This window comes from Macrosteles quadrilineatus, unplaced genomic scaffold (assembly GCF_028750875.1).
Source record: "Macrosteles quadrilineatus isolate MER2022 unplaced genomic scaffold, UCM_ALF_1.0 Scaffold_17__1_contigs__length_3442018, whole genome shotgun sequence".
NCBI lineage: Eukaryota > Metazoa > Arthropoda > Insecta > Hemiptera > Cicadellidae > Macrosteles > Macrosteles quadrilineatus.
This window is the reverse complement of record NW_026542610.1, coordinates 938,596-951,247: the sequence shown is the minus strand read 5'-3', so window position 1 is coordinate 951,247 and position 12,652 is coordinate 938,596. Positions and strand designations below refer to the sequence as shown.

The window sequence follows — 12,652 nt, the reverse complement described above, 5'->3', positions numbered from 1 at the left end:
ATTCCGGCTGCTTGTTTAAGCGTCACTCCACCTGGGTTCCACTAGGTCGGAACCTAGAGGTCCATAATGGAGCGCCCCGACGCATTTAGTGCAAGCAACACTCGGGACCTATCTAATCCCTGACAGGCAAGCCCGCCATCAATAGCCAGAAGGAAGGGGACCGTCAGCACGCTGACACACACAAAACATAGAACAGCACTTTTTTAGCGGGAAGGTCTCAGCCACTGGGTGGCAACCACCATGTGTGAAGAAAAAGCGTGGCAGTAACTTGTACAGGACGGCCGCTGCCACCGAGTGGCAGCGACCCTAATGAGATGGTGGCCAAAGGTAATAAAGTAATTGAGGTTTAATCATATTTTTTACAAATAAAACTTATGGTTACCACTATTTTGTGAAGATAGCAAATGCACTTTGACTTAAAACTAAATTATGCATCATAGGCCTCCTTGAGATAGGATATCCTGTTGCTTTATAATAATAGTGAGGAACGTTCTTCAGCTTTTTGGTAATAGGTGACATTACAGAGATGTAAGATACAGAGGAAACGTCTAATGGTAGGCCTACATTTAAGTGGACCTAGCACTATTTGCTGTTGTCAAAGGGAAATACAACACTGGCTCCCTCGCCCTCAAGTACTACAACCCTCACGGTGTATTAATGCTGTGTCCTGTGCTATAGGAATATCCAAAAGTGCTGGCCGCTCGTGTTCTTCCTTACTCGTCACAAGTATCCTTCAGACACTACAATAGGTAACTTACTGGAGCTAAAAAGCGCATGGTCTTCCACTTCCCATAAGCAAATTTCCTCTGTCTGTATACTGCCAGCATTATTTCACTTGCTCATTTTAACAGTTCAGATGACTTTGGAAAATGATTTTGTATCCTCACTAGTCCCAGTAGGCCTAATCATTACCAAGGTACTAGGATACAATTCAAAATTTCTACAATTGACAGATCAACTATAGTACGTACAAAATTTGTGATAAATTTAGAGTTTCCTTTATTTTTTCGTAAATAAGCTTTCTGTTAATAGGAAGACAGGATCGGCATTATTTCAATCTATTACCAAAGTAATTATTATGTGACTCAATAATAGTATAAATTATCATAATAGAAAATATAATGCCCACCTCTACTTGTAACAGTAGCAGGTACTTCGGTTGGCAAGATTCGTGAGACATCTGGGGAATCCGTTCTTGCAGATTTGTCATGGGTAGGTGTGGATGCCTTTCTTGATAAGGGAGGAGGTCTTGAGCTGTAAAACATAATGACATAATGACATAGTGACATAATGACTTGATGCATTCAAAACATTAGAATGATGAGTGGACAATTATAATGAAACTATATTATACTGTAGCCTACTGCATAATATACGGTAATCACTAGGAGTTCTCTGTTACCAACTCCTTCATGACCTATGTCAATCATATCGGCCTAGACGACTTGTCAGACAGTTTCAACATGAAAAAGTATAGGCTCATCAATTAAAAAAAAAACATAAGATAGGCCTACGTAGTGATAAGCTAATCATTAGTTTCACCTTCATCTGAAGGTTATAGCTTACCATACTGGTACGAGGGTTACTAGCCTACATAACAAAATTTATGACATGTTTGAAAATGTGAAAGATTTATGGTTAGGCTATTTGATATTTTATTGTTTAGCCTAAGTTAACCCTTTGAGTGCCAACGTCCGGGGAACCGGACGTTTTTAAAACGAGCCAAAAGTGCCGACGTCCGGCCGACCGGACGTTTTTAGAACGAGCCAAAAGTGCCAACATCCGGCTGACCGGACGTTTCGTAATGATCGAACAGTTGTCATAACAACCGAATGGATACTCGGATTCTTTTAACCCATATATTAACATTGAGTCGAAAGTTACTAGATGCGATACATCGATTTTCGTTGGTCGAAATATCGAAAATTCGATTTTTACGAAATTTTAACCTAAAAATCGCCAGATCGTGCTCGGCATTTTTAGCGTGACCTTCGGGAAAAATCATCGGCATTTTTCGAGCGTTACTTTTATTTCTCGCCTGGCACTCTAAGGGTTAAATAATTTTTATTAACAAGAATAAGGGAATATGTTTCATAGAACTCGCCCAAAATATGTTTGGACTAAACAGTTTTTTGAGCGGAGCGAGCGAAGCTCTTATACGTCGACTTTTATGCATTTCGTAATACGCAAACTCCTCCTAGACGGGTGAATCAATCGTTTTCAAATTTTGCATGGTGATAAAGACCATACCGGTGAGTGCCAACATCTATATGGCGTTAAAAAAGTCTCTCGGGAATCCGCCCCACTGGGTCTCAAAGTTTCAATGTAATCCTTATGGAAGCAGTATTTGACACATAAACAAAAACATATGATCAGCTGTTGACTTTTGAATGCAGTAAATGAATAAATAGCTGATGGCATTATTCCACAGATATTAGAACATAAACCGTGGTATGGATAATAAATATAATCAAATGACGACACTAGCTTGAGGTCCGTGACGTAGGAAGTGGTGAAGGAAGTAGTCAAGGCGAGCTGTCCGGAGTGTGGGAACTGTTTATGACAATAAGATTAAGGTATCTGCAATCCTAAAATGCTATTGGAAGGGAAGGAAATAGGTCTGCGAAGTACTGTTTATGACGATTAGATTAAGGTATCTGCATTCCTTAAATTCTATGGGAAGGGAGGAAAACGGGTCCGCGACGTAGGAAGTGGTGAAGGAAGTAGTCAAGGTGAGCTGTCCGGAGTGTGGAAACTGTTTATGACGATTAGATTTAGGTATCTGCATTCCTAAAATTCTATGGGAAGGGAGGAAAACGGGTCCGAGACGTAGGAAGTGGTGAAGGAAGTAGTCAAGGCAAGCTGTCCGTAGTGTGGGAACTGTTTATGACAATTAGGTTAAGGTATCTTCAATCCTAAAATGCTATTGGAAGGGAAGGAAACGGGTCCGCGACGTAGGAAGTGGTGATGGAAGTAGTAAAGGCGAGATGTTCAGGGTATGGGATCTGTCTATGATCATTAGATTAAGGTATTTGCAATCCTAAAATGCTATGGGAAGGGAGGAAAGCAGGTCCGCGACGTAGGAAGTGGTGAAGGAAGTAGTCAAGGTAAGCTTTCTGGAGTGTGGAAACTTTTTATGACGATTCGATATAGGTATCTGCATTCCTAAAATTCTATGGGAAGGGAGGAAAACGGGTCCGCGACCTAGGAAGTGGTGAAGGAAGTAGTCAAGGCGAGCTGTCCTTAGTGTGGAAACTGTTTATGACCATTAGATTAAGGTATCTACAATCCTAAAATGCTATGGAAAGGGAGGAAAACAGGTCCGTGATGTACGAAGTGGCGAAGGACGTAGTAAACACGATATGTTCGGGGTATGGGATCTGTTTATGACCATTAGATTTAGGTATTTGCAATCCTAAAATGCTATGGGAAGGAAGGTAAACAGGTCCGTGACGTAGGAAGTGATGAATGAAGCAGTAAAGGCGAGTTTTTCGGAGTGTGGGAACTGTTTATGACGATTAGATTAAGGTATCTGCAATCCTAAAATGCTATGGAAAGGGAGAAAAACAGGTCCGCGACGTAGGCAGTGGTGAGGGAAGCAGTAAAGGCGAGTTTTTCGGAGTGTGGGAACTGTTTATGACGATTAGATTAAGGTATCTGCAACCCTAAAATGCTATGGAAAGGGAGGGAAACAGGTCCGTGACGTAGGAAGTGGTGAAGTTAGTAGTAAAGGCGAGTTGTCCGGAGTGTGGGATCTGTATGACCAATAGATTAAGGTATTTGCAATCCAATAATGCTAAAGGGAAGGGAGGTAAACAGGTCCGTGACGTAGGAAGAGATGAAGGAAAGTAAAGGCGAGTTTTTCGGAGTGTGGGAACTGTTTATGACTATTAGATTAAGGTATCTTGGTATCTACAATCTTAAAATTCTATGGGAAGAGAGGGAAACAGGTCTGCGACGTAAGAAGAGGTGAAGGAAGTAGTAAGGTGAGCAGTGTGGAGTTTGGGAACTGGAAACCGTTTGTAGCAGTTAGATTAATGTATCTGCAATGCTGAATTGCTATGAGAAGGGATGGAAGCATGCCCACAAAATAGAAAATGGTGAAAGAAGTAGTAAAGTTTAGCAGTGCGGAGTGTGGGCAATGTTTGTGACAATTAGATTAACGTCTAATCTAAAATACTAAAATGCTATGAAAAGTGATGAAAACAGGTCCACGATGTAGGAAGTGGCTTAGGAAGTAATAAAGTATGGACATATTGTGAGAACCGTCTGTGGCAGTTAGATTAATTTATCTTCAATCCTAAAATGCTATGAGAAGGGAAGGAAACAGGCCCCACGACCTAGGAAGTGGTGAAGGAAGTAGTAAAGGCTGGCCGTGCAAAGTGAGGGAACCGTTTGGGCAGTTAGATAAATGTATCTAATACTTAAATGCTATGGTTAGAGAGGGAAACAGGTCCGCGACGTAGGGGGTGGTGAAGGAAGTAGTAAAGGTGGGCAGTGTTGAGTGTGGGGAAGGATTAATGTATCTGCAATGCTAAAATGCTATGGGAAGAGACTGGTTAAAATGATTATTAAGCACGAATCGTTACATATTTCGATACGTATTCAATCGTTTACAATAGAAATTTACAGCTGAGTTGACAACAGCTGTGTTTTACTCCATAGAGGCTAAAAACGAATTTTATTTCCTAAAGAGGAAAAATGCTACTTTAGACCCGGAACGCATGCATCAATGACGACTGTTTTTACTGCAGTATAACAAAAGCAATATAATATGAACCCTTGATGATTCCGCTCAATTTTGTGGATGCATCTGCGAACGCCACCTAGTAAGTAGGCTACAGGTAATCATTAGGACTACTTACCTTGGTCTGCCACTACGACTAGGATCACTAAAATTTGGAGCAATTGAATTTCGGATTTTACGACTTCCATCTGCAATTTGAGTGAGGGACTGAGGCGGTATTGTCTTAGTCGTCTTCTTTGCTGCTATAGTTTTCTTCATTTGTCTAAATTCCTTTATTATTCTTTAGCTACCTACTTTAACTGTAAACAGAATGAAAAATTGATTATTCTACTAGGCCTAGCTGAGTTAAGTTTGATTTAAAGTATCGTAGAGTAGCTTAATCAAATAGACCTAAGTAAGTTTGGTATTTCACCAGTAATTTGGTATTAAATTACCTAAATTAGTATTGAGCTTTTGTCAGGTAAAAGGTAAAATGGAACAAAGGTATATCAACCTACTACACGTAGCCTAGGCCTATGTAAAATTTGGTACCGTAATGATTAAACAGTTTTTACCAATTAACTTAGGCTACTCCTAATCGTATCACACCATGAAAGGTCCTATTTTGAAAGCTAGCTATCATAAACTGTAGACCTAAATCAATGTAGGGAAGTAGATGAAGGATGATCTGCTAAAGTAAATCTTACAATCTCAAACCAGCATTCAGCGGCAACATATTAACTAACCTTGAAATCCTTTTCAAAGAATGTTTTGTAGCGTACTTTATTGAGAATTATTCAATAACTTATCCACGGCAAAAACCTACTAAAACAACATTAATTCATAATTAACTACAGCAACGCTATTATACCAATAGAACTTCTACAAACAAACACAACACAATAATCCAACACCGACATACATAACATAAACAAAACAAAACAAGTTTTTTTGATTGAACGACGTTTGGTTTTTTTTGTTGTTTTGAACTTTGAAGTTTACCAGTAGTACGACCGGTGGGGCACACGGGAGGGACTAAGGCTAACATCTTGTAGTGTCAGCGTTCGCCGCTAGAACTGCTAAGTTGAAAAAATTTAAATTATTTTTTTTTATTTTTAGTTATAAAATTAACTTTTTAATTATAAAATAGTAAATTATAAAATAAATTTTTAATTTTTAAAATTAAACTGTCATAACATAACCTAACCAACCAGACTTGCTGATAATATAAAAACTACACAAGATAAAATTCTAATTAATGATTACTTATAATTTGTTATTAATTATAAAATTAATTTTAAAATTTATTATTATAAAATTAACTGTCATAACCTAACCTAACCAACCAAACTTGCTGATATGAAAAATTGTTTGACAAAAAGTTAGTGCCGCCAGCGGGATTCGAACCCGGGACCTCCTGAACACTAACCCGAAACGCTACCAACTATGCCACGAACGCCGCTGAAATCACATCGTTTCGTTACGGTAATCGTGTCGCCTCAAGAGAAGGCATTAGCCACTAGAGATATGACGTCACTACACCTTTAGCCTTAGTCCCTGCCGTGTGTCCATTCCGTAGTACGACGATCTTAAAATTTTCTGCAGACTGCTTACAAAAGTTTCAATCAACAAAAGGGTATTTACTCAGGGGAGGTATAGAAGAGGCTACGATGCCAGCTGGTGGGCTTCTTATTAGCTGAGGGAACGCCATTTCCGTAACAAAACGATTTGTAGCCATCGGCCTCGATGGTCTAATGGTTAGAGTGCCGGGCTGACGTGCTGAAGGTCCCGGGATCGAATCCCGCTGGTAGCATTAACTTTTTGTCCAAGATTTTTTTTATTATCAGCAAGTTTGGTTGGTTTGGTTCGGTTATGACAGTTTTATTTTATTATGAAGTCATTATAAATTTTAATTGAGCGATTTCTAGTTTTATTTAATAAACAGAATTATTTTTTTCTATTACAAAACTTTTGTTATATTATTTCATTATCAGCAAGTTTGGTTAGTTCGGTTAGGTTATGATAGTTTAATTTTATAATTTAAAAAATAATAAAATTGAATTTGCATTTATAATTTTATTTTATGAACAGAACAAACTATTTTTGCGATTAGTAAACCTTCATTGCCAAAGTGCTCTCTACTACAACGCTGTTCACGGAGGAATTTTGAACTAAATGCCTCATTCGTACCTCCCCTAAGTCAGACCCCAACAAAAGGCACAATCAAGTAACCATGCAGCGGCGAAATGTGTTAATTATATACAGGGTTAGTAAAAAGTGTGGAGACCACCTGTTATTTTTTTACGGCCTATAGGTACGGGACTGACTATTTTGTTGACCCGGGTCAACAAATTCAATATATTTAGAAAAAAAAACCACTTGGAATGTAGATATTTACATGAAATTTGGAACGAAGGTATATCCACATGTATTCTACACGTATGTTAAATTTGGTAACGATTAAAAAATATTTACCTACTTTATTAACAAAAAACTGCCGTAAAAAGCTAATTTCATTTTGTTGACCCGGGTCAATCGCCAATAAAAGGTACTTAGAATTAAACTATATACATGAAACTTGGAAAGAAGGTATATCTACATTTATTCTACACGTATGTAACATTTGGTAACGAAACGATTAAAAAATATTTACCTATTTTATTAACTAAAAACCGCCCAAAATAGCTCATTTATTTTGTTGACCCGGGTCAATCGTTAGGCGATTAGGTACTTGGAATTAAAGTATATACATGAAACTTGGAAATAAGGTGTATCTACATGTATTCTACATGTATGTAAAAATTGGTAACGATTAAAAAATAATTACCTATTTTATTAACAAAAACCGCCCAAAAAAGTTAATTTTATTTTGTTGACCCCAGTCAATCACCTAAAAAAGGTACTTAGAATTAAACTAAATACATGAAACTTGGAAAAGAGGTATATCTACTTGTATTCTACACGTATGTAAAAATTGGTAACGATTAAAAAATATTTACCTATTTTATTAACAAAAAACCGCTCAAAATAGTTAATTTTATTTTGTTGACCCGAGTCAATCGCCTAAAAAAGGTACTTAGAATTAAACTATATACATGAAACTTGGAAAGAAGGTATATTTACATTTATATTACACGTATGTAACATTTGGTAGCGATTAAAAAATATTTACCTATTTTATTAACTAAAAACCACCCAAAATAGCTCATTTATTTTGTTGACCCGGGTCAATCGCCTAAAAAAGGTACTTAGAATTAAACTATATACATGAAACTTGGAAATAAAGTATATCTACATGTATTCTACACGTATGTAAAAATTGGTAACGATTAAAAAATATTTACCTATTTTATTAACAAAAACCGCCCCAAAAAAGTTAATTTTATTTTGTTGACCCGAGTCAATTACCTAAAAAAGGTATTTAGAATTAAACTATATACATGAAACTTGGAAATAAGGTATATCTACATGTATTCTACACGTATGTAAAAATTGGTAACGATTAAAAAATATTTATCTATTTTATTAACAAAAAATGCCCAAAAAAGTTAATTTTATTTTGTTGACCCGAGTCAATCATCTAAAAAAGGTAATTAGAATTAAACTATATACATGAAACTTGGAAATAAGGTATATCTACATGTATTCTACACGTATGTAAAAATTGGTAACGATTAAAAAATATTTACCTATTTTATTAACAAAAAACCGCTCAAAATAGTTAATTCTATTCTGTTGACCCGAGTCGATCGCCTAAAAAAGGTACTTAGAATTAGAGTACAGTATATACATGAAACTTGGAACGAAGTTATATCCACTTGTATTCTAAACGTATGTTAAATTTGGTAATGATTAAAAAATATTTACCTATTTTATTAACAAAAAACTGCCGTAAAAAGCTAATTTCATTTTGTTGACCCGAGTCAATCACCTAAAAAAGGTACTTAGAATTAAAGTATATACATGAAACTTGAAACGAAGCTATATCTACATGTATTCTACACGTATGTTAAATTTGGTAATGATTAAAAATATTTACCTATGTTATTAACAAATAACTGCCGTAAAAAGCTAATTTCATTTTGTTGACCCGGGTCAATCGCCAATAAAAGGTACTTAGAATTAAACTATATACATGAAACTTGGAAAGAAGGTATATATACATGTATTCTACACGTATGTAACATTTGGTAACGATAAAAAAATATTTACCTATTTTTATGTTTAAAGGTTTATGTATATAGTTTAATTCTAAGTACCTTTTTAAGGAGATTGACTCGGGTCAACAAAATTAAATGACATATTTTTGGTGGTTTTTTGTTAATAAAAAAGGTAAATATTTATTAATTGTAACCAAATTTTATATACGTGTAGAATACATGTTTATATACCTTCGTTCCAAGTTTCATGTATATAGTTTAATTCTAAGTACAGTACCTTTTATTGGCGATTGACCCGGGTCAACAAAATTAAATTAGCTTTTTACGGCAGTTTTTTGTTAATAAAATAGGTAAATATTTTTTAATCGTTACCAAATTTAACATACATGTGGATATAACTTCGCTCCAAGTTTCATGTATATAGTTTAATTCTAAATACCCTTTTAAGGTGATTGACTCGGGTCAACAAAATTAAATTAAATATTTTTGGTGGTTTTTTGTTTAAAAAAAGGTAAATATTTATTAATTGTTACCAAATTTTATATACGTGTAGAATGCATGTAGATATACCTTCGTTCCAAGTTTCATGTATATAGTTTGATTATAAGTACCCTTTATTGGCGATTGACCTGGTTCAATAAAATGAAATTAGCTTTTTACGGCAGTGTTATGTTAATAAAATAGGTAAATATTTATTAATTGTTACCAAATTTTATATACGTGTAGAATGCATGTAGATATACCTTCGTTCCAAGTTTCATGTATATAGTTTGATTATAAGTACCCTTTATTGGCGAATGACCCGGGTCAACAAAATGAAATTAGCTTTTACGGCAGTTTTCTGTTAATAAAATAGGTAATTATTTTTTAATCGTTACCAAATTTAACATACGTGTAGAATACATGTGGATATATCTTCGTTCCAAGTTTCATGTATATAGTTTAGTTCTAAGTACCTTTTTTAGGCGATTGACCCGGGTCAACAAAATAAAATGAGCTATTTTGGGTGGTTTTTAGTTAAAATAGCCTAGGTTACTATTTTTTAATTGTTACCAAATTTAACATACGTGTAGAATACATGTGGATATACCTTCGTTCCAAGTTTCATGTAAATATCTACATTCCAAGTGGGTTTTTTTTTAAATATATTGAATTTGTTGACCCGGGTCAACAAAATAGGGAGTCCCTATAGGTACTAGAAAAACTAAACTCGGCACACCATTATGACATGTTATGAAGTACTTTTACTGAAGTACTTTACAAGTGGGCATAACCGCCACTTGGTGTTCATCCCCAAAATGGGGGATTTTGGGGAAACTTAAAAAATTTCAAATACAAAGACCCATCGAGTGACCCCTCATTTTGAAGGTCCTGGTAACAGAAACCCAACAACGCAAACTAGAGGTCTCTATCTCAGTTCAGTACAAAATGGCAGCCAAATTGAAATTCTCATAAGTTCCCAAACCCAAAATGGGGGATTTTGGGGGAAACTCAAAAATTTTAAATGATAAGCCCCATTGAGTGACCCTTCATTTTGAAGGTCATAATAAAAGAAAACTAACAACGCAAACTATAGGTCTCTATCTTAACACAGTAAAATATGGCAGCCAATTGAATATAAAATTGCATAATTCAGTTAATTTGTGTTTTTACCAGGAAAGTTTTGGGGTAGTTTTGATTTTTTCCATTTCTTATGTATTTTGGGGTGCTGAATCCGAATCTGAGGTTTGCCAACAAAAATTCTTGACGCAACATTGACAAAAATGAGAAAAATATGGAAAAAATTATATCTTTTGTAATATTTAGCTTATAACTCACAAACTATCAACTTTTTGTTATTAGTCTACATTATAAAAATTAAAGTACACAAAATGTGCTACAAAATGTACCCCTAATGTGGAAATCTCCGATGAACCGTTTAGGCTCCAGAGCTATTTGAAAATTGGAACATTTTGTGTTAGTTTTTACATTTCTCCAATTATTCTGTCAATGACATATATTCATTGTATTTGCCCAGGCAAAGGTCTTATATAAATCCAAAGTTTTAAAATTGATTAATTTTGTGTTACTGAACCGTTGACTTTTTATTTAGTGTACAGAAAAGTTACACGAACTGTTGTCGTTTAAATTATCCTCGCTCACAGTGTTGTAATGAGGCAAGTTCTGGCAAACGTTTCGATGCATTATTTGTGAGCATTCTAGCTTGTTCATCTGGACAGTTAAAAAAAGGTTAAAACTTTAAAAAAATTACACATAATAATAAGTGATACCAAAATCAAAACTATCAAAATTAAAATAACACAAATCTATTAATCATGTAATATCGTATGCACCTGATGACGTGATATTAAGATATACGTAAATAATAAAATGTTACATTATGTAGGCATATACTGTTGCTAAGCATTTACATTGTGTGTAGATTTGATAGATTGTAGGTCCTAGGGCGTAGGGCATAGGCCTACATGAGAGTGGTAAGGGGCTTATTGACTTAAGATAGTCAATACAAATTTTTGCTAGAAAACTAACCCCAACTTTGCCTCACTGCCCCCAACTCAAGCAGCTGGGTGGACATAACTCGCTTAGAGTTCACATTTACATTCGGGTGAATGAATGGGGGGGGGGGGGGGTGAAAAAATTAGTATTTGCCTATGGTAACAGTGCCAATCACTCTAAGCCATGCATCGGTCTTGAAATTTAACACAGAAAATTTTATAATGGGTGCCAATACGATTGAGGATGTACAATGGGCTGTGATGCTAGAGTCTAAGTAAGTAAGAAAGTAAGTATAGTGCCAAACGCAAATTCCTTTATTTATTAACTTGTTAAATCTTCACACAATATAAATGCTTAGCAACAGTATATGCCTACATAACATTTTATTATTTACGTATATCTAAATATCACGTCATCAGGTGCATACGATATTACATGATTAACAGATTGCTGTTATTTTAATTTTGATAATTTTGATTTTGGTATTACTTATTATTATGTGTAATTTTTTTAAAGTTTTAACCTTTTTTTAACTGTCCAGATGAACAAGCTAGAATGCTCACAAATAATGCATCGAAACGTTTGCCAGAACCTGCCTCATTACAACACTGTGAGCGAGGATAATTTAAACGACAACAGTTCGTGTAACTTTTCTGTACACTAAATAAAAAGTCAACGGTTCAGTAACACAAAATTAATCAATTTTAACACTTTGGATTTATATAAGAACTTTGCTTGGGCATATACAATGAATATATGTCATTGACAGAATAATTGGAGAAATGTAAAAACTAACACAAAATGTTCCAATTTTCAAATAGCTCTGGAGCCTAAACGGTTCATCGGAGATTACCACATTATGGGTACATTTTGTAGCAAATTTTGTGTACTTTAATTTTTATAATGTAGACTAATAACAAAAAGTTGATAGTTTGTGAGTTATAAGCTAAATATTACAAAAGATATAATTTTTTCCATATTTTTCTCATTTTTGTCAATGTTGCGTCGAGAATTTTTGTTGGCAAACCTCAGATTCGGATTCAGCACCCCAAAATACATAAGAAATGGAAAAAATCAAAACTACCCCAAAACTTTCTTGCCATGAGTAAATTTAAATACAAATTTACTGGATTAGCAAGTTATTTCCGATTTCTAAAGATTTCAATCAGCTTCCATTTTTTACTGGATTGAGATAGAAACCTCTAGTTTGCGTTGCTAGTTTTCTTTTACCAGGACCTTCAAAATGAGGGGTCACTTGATGAGGCTTATC

The 12,652-nt window shown here is 35.0% G+C and overlaps 1 protein-coding gene across 2 annotated transcripts in view; it reads right to left on the bottom strand.

The window, feature by feature from the left end:
• The window catches only part of LOC129005173 (uncharacterized), a 41,388-nt gene extending 35,728 nt beyond the window's left edge, over positions 1–5,660 (bottom strand). The window contains exons 1-3 of one of the 2 annotated variants that reach the window (XM_054433993.1): positions 5,473–5,660; positions 4,866–5,046; positions 1,130–1,254 (exon numbers count right to left, since the gene is read on the bottom strand). In XM_054433993.1, coding sequence (XP_054289968.1) covers positions 1,130–1,254; positions 4,866–5,005 — 265 coding nt within the window. In that variant the 5' untranslated portion in view covers positions 5,006–5,046; positions 5,473–5,660. The remainder of the gene's footprint in view (positions 1–1,129; positions 1,255–4,865; positions 5,047–5,472) is intronic. The other variant, XM_054433995.1, reaches the window with a different exon arrangement.
• Between the last annotated feature and the right edge of the window lie 6,992 nt (positions 5,661–12,652).